General features: G+C 39.8%; 1 protein-coding gene and 1 pseudogene across 8 annotated transcripts in view; both read right to left on the minus strand.

Moving 5' to 3' along the window:
• Positions 1-15,587, minus strand: part of GADL1 (glutamate decarboxylase like 1) — a 158,856-nt gene that overhangs the window by 37,370 nt on the left and 105,899 nt on the right. For all 8 annotated transcript variants that reach the window (XM_073222837.1, XM_037008624.2, XM_037008623.2 and 5 more), the window contains one exon: positions 10,279-10,368. In XM_073222837.1, coding sequence (XP_073078938.1) covers positions 10,279-10,368 — 90 coding nt within the window. The remainder of the gene's footprint in view (positions 1-10,278; positions 10,369-15,587) is intronic.
• LOC118970587 (U6 spliceosomal RNA) lies at positions 12,936-13,032 on the minus strand (annotated as a pseudogene).

Here is a 15,587-nt window from a genome sequence, read left to right on the forward strand (position 1 = left end):
GAGGCTAAGTCACTTGCCCATGTTTACCCAGCCAGTGAACAGCAAAGGTATAATTTATTTAACTCCCCAGATCCAGTGATCAAAATTCCAATAAAAATCCCAGCAGGAGAGCTTTTTACTAAAAAAAAAAAAGTTCTGAAACACATACAATAAAATTTAAAATATAATATTAAAGAATGCCCGTTTGAAAAGAACCAGAAGTGTAAGTTTTATAGCTTTGAGGACCCAATATAAAACAATATCATTTAAAGCCTTTTCCTGGCACAGAAACAGAAACACAGATCAATAGAACAGATTGGAAAAATCCAGAAATGGAATGAAGGGTGTTCTTTAAAAATGTAATATATGATAACACAAGTCTCTTATAATAAAAAGTGCTGGGAGGAATTATTTAATGAATTAAATTGGAATAACTGGATAACAATTGGAGGAACCAAGCCAGTTAGATTCGTATTTTACATTGTATACACAAATAACCTCCTCATGAATTAAAGAGTTAAATACAAAAAACTGAATGACAGAACACCCAGCAGGAGGCAGAATAGAATATTTATCAGATTTGTGAAGGAACAGTGACTTCCTCTTTGAAGCAGTGGAATAAATCATGAAGGAAAAGACTGACAGATTTGAATACATAAAAAATGTAAAACTTCAGTACAGTGAAAAAACAGCAAGACTAAAATAACAAGGACATTACACTGAGGGCAATATTTGCATTCCCTGTGACAAAGAGAGCTTTAAAACTCAAAGTATATATACCCTCATTCAAATGTGTAAGGAAAACATCAGGCCTCAAAATAGAAATATGTAAAATACGGAAAAAGCAATGAATACACACACAGATGCACTATCAGGAAAGAAAAAAACAGAAAATTGTTTAGCCCACCCACAATTAATCCAATAAAGTAAAGCAAATTTAAGATTTTTCACCTTTCTAAGTAAGATTTGCCCCCACACTAGCCACACCCACATCACCACCCTGAGTTGAAACCTGTGTGCTTATTCCTTCCGGTGGCACGGGAAACGGATACAACCTTCTCAAGCCTCCATCACAAGACATAACCAGAGACGGGCTCCAAACCGCACTGATATTTATAATGAGCAATTGCTTCCTAGCACTTTATCTTCTGGAAATAATAAACGCAAAAGGAGATGTGAGTATGGAGATGTTATTCTGTTTTCCTTTACGATGGCGAAGTATGGGAGACAGCCTTACCGCCCCAAATTGTGGGAATGGTTTTATAAACTATGACACAGACTTACACAGGCCAGACATTGTCAGCTTCTCTTTTCGGAAGTTTAGTCCAGAGAGACAGAGACAGTGACAGGGAAGTAGCTTGATGGGGAAGCATATTAAGAAAAAATCATGAAACTATTTCCTTTAAGGTTGTCCAAGCCTGGACATCTCTATCAATGGAGAGGATCAATATATTGTAGAAGAGAAAAACAAAACAATGCACCGGTGAGGAGACAGAGGGAAGAAAGGAGAGGAGGGTGTGCAAGGGAGGGCAGAGGAGGGGAGGGGATGGAGGAGTCCCTAAAGGTAAACAGAGGAGCTTGCTGTGGAAATGAGCAACCTGCTTTTCTCAGGAGTAAAGACAAAGAAAGAAAAACAGAAACACATCTGAAGGGAAGAGAAGATCAATATGATCCTTTGAGAATTTCTTACTCAGATGAGCCTGTCTTGGTTTGGCAGAATCTGGCAGCCCCCATGACAGCCATGCTGTAATTGTGTAACAATTTCTAACATTGATTCAGTCAGCATTTGGTGAGGCCACTTGCCAGCCAGCCAGGAAAGGAGGAATGAGCAGGCCGGCCAGCAGGGGGCAGGTTTGGCACTGGTAAAGGGACTTCAAAGGTACGCAAAAAAAAAAAAAATTTTCTTTCGGCACAGGGTCCATCCTGGTTTTGCAACAATAAATACTGCATCGAGTCCAGAGCAGTTTCCTTAATGGTTGTGTTGAGGGTATGAATTTTGCTCCATAAACTCAGGTGTGTGAGAAATGTCACAATACTTTATATCTTTGAAATAAAATTAAATCCAACCTCAAGCCACAGTCCTATCAGGCCAGGGAAAAAGTCAGTCTCAATCATTATTATGGCTCCCACAGCCCCAAAGGGTCCAGCAGAGGTTCCGGGGGGTCTTAGCCAGTGCCAACATTTAGGTCATCGGTCCAGTAGATGAGATGCTTATATCCTGAACCAACACGATCGCTTGATAAGAAACCACAGGGCAGAACCCACCTGTGTATCCCCATTGAGCTGTCACATTGGCCACAGGATTCCAGTTCTTGAACCCTGTCTACAGTCTGACAGCATGTGACAGTGGGACTCCTTTCTCTGCACATGACATGGAGCTCAGGCATCCTGCAAAGTGGAGGGTGGGCCGGGGACGGGCCATCAGACCAGCTGCCATGGTGGAGGAACAAAGGGGGCACATGCACCTCACGGAGCTCCCAGTGACCCACACAGGAACAGGGAGCTGAGATGGTGCATGACTTTAGGTGAGAGTTGGGAATGAAACACCTGAAGGCCAGATCCCACTGACAAATGTAAATTACAAATTTTTAAACCATTTGCCAACATTTAAAACTTTAAAAGTACAGGACATGTCACATAAGTGTCTGTATAGCTAGTATTTCTTAAAAAAAAAAAGAAGACCTGCTGATCCAAATCTGCCAACCCACATGCTAGTCATCTTTAGGGGTTGAGGAAAGCCTGCTCGCTTTAGCAGGGGCCATTCTCTTGAGTTTACCAGAGTCCCCACCATTCCCTATTGTGTTATATCCAGTCAACTTCCCTATCTATGTTGCCTGTCTAGCTTCTATAGGTATTTGGTCTTCAACCTTTGACTGAGTAAACTAAATAAAAATATACTCAGGACACAGTGGTAGTGTTCCATAAAGCCTAATTAAGTTTCTGTCTTTCTTCAATGCTTACTCTGATATATTTGGAAATTCAGAATTATTTCAGATGACCTTGAGATTTCAGCAGAGTCTAAAGAAATAGGCATATTTAAGTGACCAACACATTCATATGCAAATATCACAAACAAGGCCAGTCGTATTCCCAGCCCAGAGCAGAATATACTCATGCCTGTGTGCCAAGTCGCAAGCCCAAGGGACAAAAAGATATTTGTGAAATGCAGCTTTAGCTCTGCTCTTTGGTATCCTTTCCCATCACTGCTATCCAGGGTGCCCAGTGGATCAGCCAGTCGCGAGTGAACAAGCGTGCACCATGTGAGTGCACTGCAGAAGGTCAGTAACACATGCACATTCCTCTTTCAGAACCAGCCTTGTCTTGACCTCAGCCCGGGAGCTCAGCCTCCGCCCGCAGAGACACCCAGCTTCATTTTATTCAATTTAAACTTTCAAAGTAGAGGCCACGCTCTGAGCTGCTTCCACAGTAAATTACACAGGTCCAACAGAAACAAGAGAGGGGAGCCTGTTAAATGTGAAAAGAGAAAAAGAAAGGAAAGCAAAAATAGTTTTCTAATGAGGCCATCTATCCTTGTCTGGTTTTCCTGGGGAGTTAAGTTACTATCCATGAAAATTCCTCTGAGAAAATGTTCACAGACCGAAAAGCAATATAAGTAAATAAATAAATTAACCAACACAGCTATTGAAAAAGTTGATTCTATGTGTTGAGAGATGCTGCTGGATAGAAAGGAAAACTGTGAACATCCCCACTGCACATGCATATGCAACAAGTATGTTTTTGGAATCTTTTGCTGGTTGAAATGTCATAAACCCAATGGGCACAGCTCTTTAGAAAGACCGTTACTAAACAACCGGGAAGACAGATGAGCATAGAGCCGTAAGACATGCAGAGTTTCCCATGTCCTTCGGCAGAAGGGACACCCAGCTCCCCAGCTGACTTCTGAAGGACATACGTATGCGGGACGTCACGTATCTAACTGGCTCCTTGTTGCTTCATTGTAGAAGGACACAAGAAGAAGCTGATTACCACTAGCAATTACCTGACAAATTGTAGATGAAGCATTGCTACCTGAGAGAATACTTAAAAAAGTATTGGATCTCATATCTTAATAGTTTGGGGAAAGAAAATAGAGTTTCTATAAGACACAGGAAATTCACTAGTTTAGCATTTTCTAAATCTGCATTCCGGCCACCATCAAAACAAGAGCCTCTCAAGTCACCTTCAGAAATGCTTTATTTAAAAGGGACCTTTGTGTTAGATTCTCCTTAAATATAAATTTTAAAGAAAGTTCTGCTTTAAAGTGGTATCCATTAGGAACCTGGATTTTTGAAGAATATAGTATGAATTCTATATCACAGGGTTAATAAAGAAACTCATCTTGAAAATTAAAAAACAAAACAAAACACTGTCATCTCTTTAAAGACATGGGCGTTTTTAGTTCACAATTCAAAAATGAGTGATTGGACATAGTAATGTCACAGATGGTGATAAAAAGAAAATTAGAATCAGAATCCTGAAAAATATGCCAAAGCTCTCAAAAATGTGTATGAACTCTTATGCACATGCATGAACACATACACACACACACACACACACGTGTGCGCATGCGTGCACTCGGAACAAATGGGGGCTTAACAAAGGGCTCTGAAGCCCTGTCTGCAAACCCAGGCAGTGGCCTCATGGATGGCTCCACTGGAAAGCTCTGTGGAAGCCCATCACCCCACACAGATTATAGTGTCATCTTCAAGTGCTGTTAATCAGAAACCTGCCAGGGAGAATACTAAATTCTCTCTAAAGATATCTGGAATATTACATCAAGTTATAAGACCAAATAAGCAATAAAACAACAAACCCATCAGGTTAGTTCTAAAAGATTCATTCCTCTTCTACTGTTGAGGAGAAAGGAGCCTGTTATAAATGACTAACATTACTCAGAAATCTGCATGTCAGCCAAAAAAAAAAGGTTGAAATGACCAGGCCTAAGTACAAAAAACACCTGTTTAATTACTTTTAAGAATGTAAATTTTGTTGGCAGAATGTAGAATTATTGATGAAATACGGACAAAGGAAGAAATCTGCATCAGAACATGGAGTAAGGATGAGAAAAAACAAACTGATGGGACTGGCAGTTGCATTCTCTGGGTCTAGCATTTCTGTTTCTTTTTGCAGCCTGTCCCCACCTCCCTCACACTCATATCTGATCACTGGGATGAGACTTCAGAATAAACAAGCGCACATAAGCGTATTTCGGGCAGCAGCTTTAGAGAGCAAAGTGTAATTCTGCCAAATGCAGGAAACTTTCTGGCAGCCCTGGGAAGCCTGTTGAAAATCTCAATATAGACCCCAGGGGCCATGCCTCTGAACTTAAAATCAGTGCAGACAGAGCGGGTATTTTAGTAAGCAGACAGAAAGAGAAAGATGGAGAGAGATGGGGATGGAAGGCAAATTATATACTATGTCTGGGAGTAAGGCATGAGAGAAAACAGTTTGTAAACTGATTGATTAAATAGTTATAATCATGGTCTCCAAACAAGACAATCCCCTGTGGTATAAGAAGAAAAGATTAGAACATCTCTTAGTAATCAAAAATTCAAAATTCCTCCTTAAAAAAGTTTGTGTATTTTTTTCAACTGACATACTATATTTAAAAAGGAACACATGTAGATAATTTCAAAACAATAAATACATACTGAGGTGAATGCTCAATTGTTTCTTTTTCAACTTTTTTATCTTTAGGAAACTGGTCAAAATCTGGATAAGTGCTCAAGGAACCCTATGGTTTCATTAGGTCAGTTACTCTATATTGTTGTTATTTTCACAAAAGCAATATATACATTAATTGTAGATAAGGAAATTGCAGAGGAATACAAAAGAAAGGAAGAGTCACCTTTAATTCTCTCTCTGAAGTCATTTGGTGCCTATCGTCTGCCCCTTACCTAGTCATGGACACTATGTATGTATCTGTGTATATACAAACATATATGTTTTCAAAAATAATTGGTATCCTGCAGTGCTGTTTTATGCTTCATTTTTTCAATTAATAAACCTAATATGTTATTTTGGAACAGAATTTTAATTGTCTTTGCACTAGAAATTTGCATACAAATTACTAAAATTTAAACTATCCTTTGCAGTTGAATATTTAGGTTCTTTTAAAGTCCTTGCTATTTCAATACCTGACTATTGGACATGGAAGCCTTTGAATGCTGCACAGAATGGACTAGATTTTATCTTGTGGACCAGTTGTTCTCAAGGAAATGGTACTACACCTCTAGGGAATATTTTTCAAATTTGAGCAGGAGTTTCAGTTTCCAAAAACTGTTCAGGGGTTGCTTCTGGTGTTTAGTGAGTGGGAACCTTAGATGTTGGCCACTCTGCAATGTGGAGAGCAGTCCTGAGCAATGAAGAACTGTTTCGTCTTGTACAACTTTCAGGTGTACTACAGGAAATGTACAGGTGCAAAAGTCTGATTACAATGATCCAAGCCCAGAATCCAACTCTGTTGCACTTACAAATGCAAAATATTCTGTGCCCTTTTAAAATTTTTTATTAAGGTATGATTGATATACACTCTTATGAAGGTTTCACATGAAAGAACAATATAGTTACTACATTTACCCATATTATCAAGTCCCCACACATATCCCAATGTAGTCACTGTCCATCAGTGCAGCAACTTGCCAGAGATCCACTATGTCCCCTTCCTCCTCAGGGAGAATACTAAATTCTCCCTAAAGATATCTGGAATATTACATCAAGTTATATCACCAAATAAGCAATAAAACAACACCTGCCCTCCCACACCCCTACCCTTTGGTAACCACTAGTTCATTCTGTGCCCATTTTTAATAAACACTAAATTTCTACTACCATGCAAATCAAAGGAAGATGTTTACTTCAATGCTAAGAGTTATGTACCCTTTTTGGAAATTCTATCACTGATACCACACCATTCCTGTTGTTTGCATCAGCAACGTCATCTCCTTACAATGGTCTGCATTTGCACATGGCTTACATTTCCCGTGGTTCTAAGAAGATGTATGAGAATCCTGTCACTTTCTCATGCTGTCTACTATTTTCATGTCCAAGTATTTATGCAATGAAATACTTATCATTATTATAAAGGTTATTTCTCCTTCAAAATCATTATAAATCCTTCCATTGCCTTCTACAAAATTATGTATAGGTAGATGATATTTTTATTGGCTTCATTTTAGAAGAGTAAAGGGAACATTAATAATATCTATTATAAATGGTGTTGGGTTCATAGGGTTGAGAACTGCTACCATAAGGAACAGAAAGCCATTCAGAAGCTTCCAGCAGGAGAGTAAGTACCATGATGAAGCCAAGCTGGAGGCATAAGTATGCAGAGGGTACAGAAAATAAGGTCTACAAGATGTGGCAAGAGGCAAAAAGACCAGAAGAGTCGAATCAAATCTGGGAATAAAAGAAATGAAGACCTAAAATACCACACTGCCTGGAAGAATCTCATAGAAGAGCATTTAATGGAGGATAGCTTAAAAAGAAAAGTCATTAGAACTCAGTGACTGGATATAGTGTCACAGAGGGACTGTCATCGTGTCATTAGACTGCAGAGTATTGTGCTCTCAATATTCTCACACATGTGCACACACATTTGCAAGCATGCACACACACTCTGAAACTCCAGATTCATTACCAAATAATCCCTCTCTCCTCCTGCTGCCAAAGTGAAGACTTATCGCATCATTAATTCTGAAATCTGACAGCTCAACATGACATGATCTGAATAGAAGGGGCAAAGCCTTATTTGGTTTATTTATTTGTTTGTGATTCTCCATTCAAGATAAACCCTGACATAAATTTCAAGTATGCTTCAAGTACATTCCAGGTTATAAATCATAGACTTGCATTCTCATACTACGGTAAGCAGAAAACCACATAGATCAACAATAGATATATATGCCTCCTTTCCTTGTCAAATTCATGCACATATGCCCACACAAAGAGAGACAATAAAAGGAAACCAAGAATCTAAAAACCCATGATCATTTCTCTGCAGCAGACGTGTTTACTCATCAGAAGCCATGGCAATATAGTAGGATATTAGACTGGGCAAAGGAACCATGGCTTTAAATGTCAGAGAAGCATTTCAAAAATGAAGGATGGAGAGCCACTGATAGTAACCATAAGAGAATCAGTGCTGGCAAATATTGGGGACAGAAGAGAATGTCCAGATTCAGATTGAATGTCCAGTATTACATGCTGAGATAGCTGAGTTTAGCAGATAAACCCATCCTCAATTTCCATTGCTCAAGAACAGATAATGTAATATTTCCTTAAACAGAGGCAGAATGAATCAAAAATATCCCCAGACATAATAGGACTATTTAGTTATCCTGCTCCATATCTGTGCAACAGTACTGAGTCAGTAAAACACAAATAGCAGAGCCTTTTTGAACAGTCGAAAAGTGAGAAAAATAGCCATCATATCTTTCTCAACTCTAAGCAATTATTTCCCCACTCCACCAAAAATTCTCAGTTGCATTCCATCACAGTGGAAAATGTCCCTAAGAAACCTCCCGCTGAATTCTCATACTGTCCAGCTCATCTTTCTTTTTATGCATCACTTATCATCTGAAATATATTCCTTAGCACATCCTTATTTGCACTGTGCAACGGAAATGCAAGACAAATCCCCGTGACAATGGTAACTGCCTGAAATGGGTAATGAAGGGCTTATCCAGGGAAAGGCACGGAGAACACCATCCATCTCTCCCCATCTCAGCTGCCTGATCACAGGTTTGACAAGAGGTAGAAAGAGTATTCATATATTGGGTGTGAATTATGCTACAAGGCAGGAGGTTAATGAGCCATGAAAAAAACAGAAAATGACCTGAGGTTAAAAGGAGATGCTGCTGGCTGGTGACCTTATTGGTGGCTATGCTTAAAGGCCACAGCCTTCCCTCTTCCTCCTATTTAGGCACAAACTCTAAGCTCCTTGTCATGGAAGACAAGGATCCCATGACCCACCCTTTGCCCAAGGCTCTCATCTCACCTCCCACCACTGCCCCTCTGCATCCTGAGGTCTCCTCTCTTAAGCCTCCAGGTCATCATCTGTGATTCTTCCTGAATCCACTTCTTTACTATTGTCCCCTAAAAGGAATCTACTTTCTTCTCAACACTCAGCTCTGACATCGCACATTGGGGTAGATGTCCTTTCTCTCTGCTTTCCCTGCAAACAGGGTTTATCTCCATCTGGGCACCTACCACTTACCTTGTGATGGTCTCTTCCCTCATCTGTCTCCCAGTTATGACCTTCAGGCAGGGACCAAGTCATTTTGGTGTTTGTATCTTCAGTGGACAGCACAGTGGGCCCTCAGTACAGGGCGTGCTGTCTGCCAGACAGGGAAGTTTTTCATTTCCTTCTAAAGGGCAAGTAGAAGGGCTACTGTCTATAAAGGCTGTTGAGAGTATCATTGATTTCCTCATGAAAGTAAGGAGAGGTTTGCAAATCAGAGCTTTGGCCCCGCCGAGTCACGAGGTAGCTGTGCTTGAGAGGGAAGATGAAAGGGAAAGAGGACTGCCCAACTTTGATGGACTGCTCATTGTGAACTCTCATCCTACATGGCATGGGCACAGAATCTTTACAGGAGCCCCCACTGGTTCACTTCAGTATGTGCCATGTCCGTGCAAAAGGGGGTGCAACAAAGTAGTGTTGCTCCGCCATGTGTCTTCATAGTTCCTGGGAATCTGGGTTGGAGGCAGGAGCTTAGCTGGCAGAGCTGTGTTGGAGAGGTGCAGGTGAGACACAGAAGTCCCTAGAGCCAGGGGCTCCCCTCCCTCTGGGCTGCCAGCTGTGTGTGAAGACATTTTCAAGCACATTTTGTTCCATGACTAGTTGGAACCCATTGTTAACATCTCTTTTCTTTTTTATCACATAAGGCCCTTGAGCATAGAGGCAGGGCCTTTGTTAGTGGGAAGAACAGATCTCACACTCACAAAAGGAACCAGATTTCCACTTTAGAAGTTATCTCCATGGGAGGAGATGCAAACAATCAGACGTGCTATCAGTTGAAAAAAAGAGGCCCTTCATCAGATAACTTGGACCTTGTGCTCCATTACCAGATCACGTTTTCTGAAGTGCACTGTGAATTAGAAGTTCTAATAAATTCTATAACTATCTTGCAACAGCACAATTATTTTGAATTTGTGTGCGTGTCAGGTATGTTAATATGTTAAATGTAAGCAATATTTTCAAGAGATTCCTACAAGTACAGAATTATTTATAGGACCAATACACAATAGGCATTGAATCTATTTCATCAAAAGGAAAAACACAATTTACTTATTACTTACCAAATTAAGTTTTTCCCAGTACTTAGGTCCTTCTTCCATCCCTCTGAGGCTTGGTGGAATGTACCAAAAGCAAATATTGGCATACTCAGGCTGAGGATTAAGAAAATTTGAATTAGTGAGAATGTTTGACATCTTGATCTAGGCGATGGCTACGTGAGTGTATACAAATATCAAATTCATCAAGCTGTACATTAAGATTTGTGCATTTTAGAGTATGTACTTCAATATAAAATAAAAAATAAAATTTGGGAGTTGTTTGGTTAGGCTAAGATTAATCTTAGGCTGCAATTAAACTCTTAAGCTAGTTTCCTTAAGAGTTACCACATGTGTATTATGTTGATAACAATTTAGAATTGATAAAACAGACATCCATTCTACCTTACTCCTGAGAGTAGCCCACTCGGAAGGTTTTTTTCTCAGTTTGGTGCATCTAGAGGCCTATTGGTTGGGTATTTCACTAAGGAGTGAACACAAGATCAGGAATAAACATAATAAAGTTTGAAGCTGCATCTGCCTAGCTCTGACCATCAGTTAGCACTGGATACACATATGCTCAGATGCCCTACATCCTGCCTCTTGAACCCTGAACCTTAATTATTTCTTACACACAATATCTTTTCAAAAATTCCTTCTCTACTTAAGCCAGCCTAAGTTGTCTTCTATTATGTGCTGCATCTGACAAATGCAAAATTGCCAGTTACTTTTAAGTTGATAGCACACAACATACCTGTGCTTCACTTAAACATCTATACTGTGACCCTAGCCAATAGTGTTTTAGAGAAAAAAAAAAAAAGCATCATCTCAACTCCTGATTCTCAAGTTTCAGTATCAATCTCAAGGGTTAATAAGGATATGAATCAGCTACAGGGCTTCTTAAAATTACATTCTCAGTCCTTGTGTTCAGAATGCCCAGAGTCTAACTAAGTCCATTATAGAAAAGGCTGAAGAACTGGCATTTTAAGAAGCATCTCAGGTGACTCTGCATAGCGCATGGTCTCTGTTTGGGAAATTCTGATACAAAGTGTCCATAGCCCAGTCATCTTCTCTAGTGATCTACTTTCCCACCAGACACAGTTTGGTTAAACATGGGACAACATTCCAGAACAGGCGTTCATCTAGCCACTGTCACACAGACAAAGAGATTTTCTCTACCACACCCTGTATCCTCACCGGCAAAAACATAGGGCATGCTAAAGGCATTCACAAGACAAGTGGTTTGGTACATTACGTTGGGGAGTCACAAATTAGATACACGTAATTGTATTCAGGAAAGATTATGGGTCATGGCCATCCACTCAGCAACTTCCTTACTGAATTCTTAGCACTGACAGTATTTGAAATGATTTCCTTTTCCTACCATAAACACAGTTTGTGCGTGATAACCAATGTTATAATAGTTCTCAACAATCATCAGAGTTATGTGCCACTATCACTATCAAGTTTTTCAAAAAGAGAAAACAGCTCTCATCTCATATCTTACAATCAAGACTAATATATAGAGTTCTGATTGTAGTAGATTTTAAATCACAAATGAATGCCCAGAAACATTCCCAGCTCAACAAGATAAGTTCTTTATCTGATCATTCTTTCACTTTCAAAATTTTTAAATGTTTATTGGATTTGACCCCCTGCAAAAAGCTACAAATCTTCAAAATACAGAGTAGCTTAAAATAGAGGACTAGGGGATTCAACTCAACTTCCTCAAATACTCGTCATGATAGTACAATAGTCTTTACAAATATATACAATTTATACTTGGATGTCTGATTTATATTTGATTTGGTTTCTCTAGGGATAGATGTACTGGACTTCAAAATCAATTAATCATTTAATGTAAATAAATCTCTTCAAATAAACTATGATCGATAAGAAAGCAAAAGAAAAATATAGTTATTATCTGTCACTAGATTCTAGAAATCCATGTCTTTATATTAACAAAGATGACTTTCCAGATACCATTTACATCTGTGACTAGCTCACTGCCTCTTAGCTCCAAATCCATTTTCTCTGTGTCCTGGAATAATGGCGGCAGACTCTAAATATTTCTTGTCACCATGCAGTCCATCAGCAGAGGGTGCTGGAGGGACACTGAGAAGGAAGAAGTAACTTCCTGATCCGGTGTGCTCACCTCAGGGGTCTTCTACGGTTCATGTGTCTTCTTGCTGCAGCATTGAGGACTGCAGCAAGTAGCTGACCTGCACTGGCCTCTCAGGTGACTTCATAGCAGAAGGGCAGCAGGTGGGCCCCCATAAAGGGCTTTTCCTGGCACATTCCCATCAGTGGTTTCACAGGGAAATGCTGCCAGCGAGGCACTTCACCTTGGATGGCTTCTCGGCACCCCTGTGTGTAGCCTGAATTTGGGGTGAAGCACTGCCTTGAATATGGCTTCCTCCCGCACTCCAGGTGAGTTACCAGAGAATGCTACTGGTGTGACACCTCGGTCAGCTTCTGTGCCGTCCAGCGAGCTGCTACGTCCTCTCCATCCAAGTCAGGGTTGCAGCCCTGGCAGGGGTGGCTTCTTGCTTGGATGCTCCATTTCAGTTCTGAGAGTGGTGGTTTGTCTACAGCCCCTATTCCTGTACTTTTTAGGGTCCTCTTTGTCTCCTATGTGGCAATCCTCCACAACTCCTATCTGCTGCTAATAATTCTTTTCTTTTTTTGATGTGAAGTGCTTCACAAATTTGCATGTCACGGGGGCCATACTAATCTTCTCTGTATCATCCCAATTTCAGTATAATGCTGCTGGAGCAAGCACAATTTCTTATATTGCACTTTCCCACTTCAAATGACTGTGCAGTTTTCATCTTCTTTTGGACTCTAATACATTATTAAATTAGTTATTCTTTTTCATTTGCATGGCAACATTATGAATCATTGTGTAATAGTTTTTATGTGCTACCAAATCTGCTCTATATTTCAGAAACTAGAACCTAGACCTTTTGAGTCACAATTTAAATTTGCTTCCTGATAAGATTCTGTTTAGATATTTTAGAAGTGACGTATCTGTGATGCCTTTTGCTCAGGCAGTCTCTCATAGAATGGTGTGGCTTCATGGCTGTGATATCTGAAAACCTGTGGTGCCTTTTTGACATTTCATTTTATTGGAGTAAATTTAATGTTCCATTTGGTAGAATACCTTTACTGTAGTCATTTGCAAAAGTATTACAATTTGTCTTAAAACATCCCTTTGAATATTCACAAGGAACATATTGGAGTTTTTCTTGTCTCTTTGCCTATGTACCTGGCATTTTATATAATGACTTTCTTCAAGAGGTTTCAAAGCACTAATGAGTATTTTCAGAGTAGAATCATTCACATGCCACTTAATTTCCTATATATAAGAAAGCCTGACCTCTTGGGTGTCCTAGGAACATATTTAGTCTATATTCTCTAACACCATAAAATTGAGAAGGCATGAAAAGGAATTCAAGTGTCTAGGCCAGAAAGATGATAGTGAAGAATACAAAAAACTTGTAGCAGTAAAAGCATTGTCAATCTACAAAAATTGATGCAGAACTAGAGAAGTGTCACTAAGAAAAGATGGATACATTCTATCCTGATTTTCAAGGGAAAACAAATAGATATAGTCTAAGAAATAAAGCAGGTGCTTTGAGGTCCATTCCAGCAAGGATTATTGAGCAAATGGTGTAAGACCTGTTGGAGAAAAAGTCACCAATATGTAGTGGCTTGGATCCTCTAAAACTGAGTCATATCAAAATAAATTCATTTCCTTTGCTTACAATGCCATTAGATCACATAATAATAAAAATCAAAGCTAGCCCACAGCATTTTAATACGTATAACTAGAGAATCTAGCACACAGATTGAAACAAGCATTTGCAATCATGCAAATATAGAATGGAGACAGGGGGCACAATGGACTTTAATCGACTCTAAGCTCATAAATTTTAAACACCAGATTAGACTACTGAAAAATTTCAAAGGCAGTGCTGCGTAGCACAGAAAATCTGGGTTTTAGAGTCCCATGGATGTGGTTTGAATCCCAACGTCACCAGGTCTTTGCCTGGATAAGTGTCAAACATCCTAAGCGATTCCTGATCTTTAAAGTAGCGATCACATGGTCTGTCCCGCAGAGTTGCTCTGATGAATGAAGAGATTACTTCCAATATTTACTACCATACCTGACATACAGAAGGCACTCTGTTAATGTAGTAATAACAATTATTTGGGACTATATTGGTGAAAAGAGATGTTCTTGTCAAGTGGATGAATAGCTCCCATTAAAATTTGCACTGGGTGATTTACCTATGTTAATTTCTGCATGCCATATTTGAAGGGGAACATTAACAAATTATAGGATGTCCAAAGAAATGCAACCAAAATGTTCAATTTAATAAGCAGAATGTTCTATGTTCTAGATATTGGACCAGGTGTTAGAATGGGAAAAATGCTTATCTCCAGGAATTCAGAGACCGGTAATAGAGCTAGGTGCAGGCAATTAAACTGCAGGGCAATGAGCATTACAAAGAACTTCCTTGTAATCCAATAAATATTCCTGGCAATTGGAATAGCACACACATAGAAGCCAGTGTATCTAGGGGGATGGCAGGTACCAGGAGTGGAGGACAGGGTGAACTGGAGAGGTGAGGCTGGAAAAGGAGATAGGAGCCAACTCATGAAGGGATTCCTCATTTCCCATGCTTGGAAGTCTGGCTTGATCCTAGAAGCAATGTAAGTACTGGAGAATTTCAATCTAGGGAAGAAATTTCATTTTAGAAAGACCACAGTATGGCCACAGTGTGGAACTGGGCTAGGGGGTTCTAACACTGGAACAGGAGATGGGTTAGGCGACAGTGCCAGCCTGAGGAGTGACGGTAGCCTGAACTGAAGCAGCAGCTTCAGGAGTGGAGAAGAGTGAGTACCCGGGAGACACGGAGGGGAGGGGAAAGGGAGAGAGTGAAGACACATCCAGTTTTATTTGGCTAGATCATAGTTCTAACAGCCAAAAGAAGGATTTAGAATTTTGGTAAAGAAAATGGTTACACTTCAACTTTAGAAATGTTGAATTTGAGTTAATGGTGGGAGTGTAATTGTAAGTGAGAATTCCCAGACACACCTATATTCAAAGGACTAGTGTTTAGGAGACAAGTCAAGGATAGAGATGTTACTGAGACTATTGACAACAAAGCTCTAAATAGGGATAAAATGTTTCAGGGAAAGTCTGTGGACACAATAAAGGGCTAAAGACCAGAGTAGAGATGAACACTGAAAGGTGTACCCAGATGAAGAGACCTTCACATAGAGAGAAAGAGAAGAAAAACTCACATGGAAAGGAGAAATACTGGGAG

The sequence above is a fragment of the Manis javanica genome, chromosome 15 (genome assembly GCF_040802235.1).
Source record: "Manis javanica isolate MJ-LG chromosome 15, MJ_LKY, whole genome shotgun sequence".
Taxonomy (NCBI): Eukaryota; Metazoa; Chordata; class Mammalia; order Pholidota; family Manidae; genus Manis; species Manis javanica.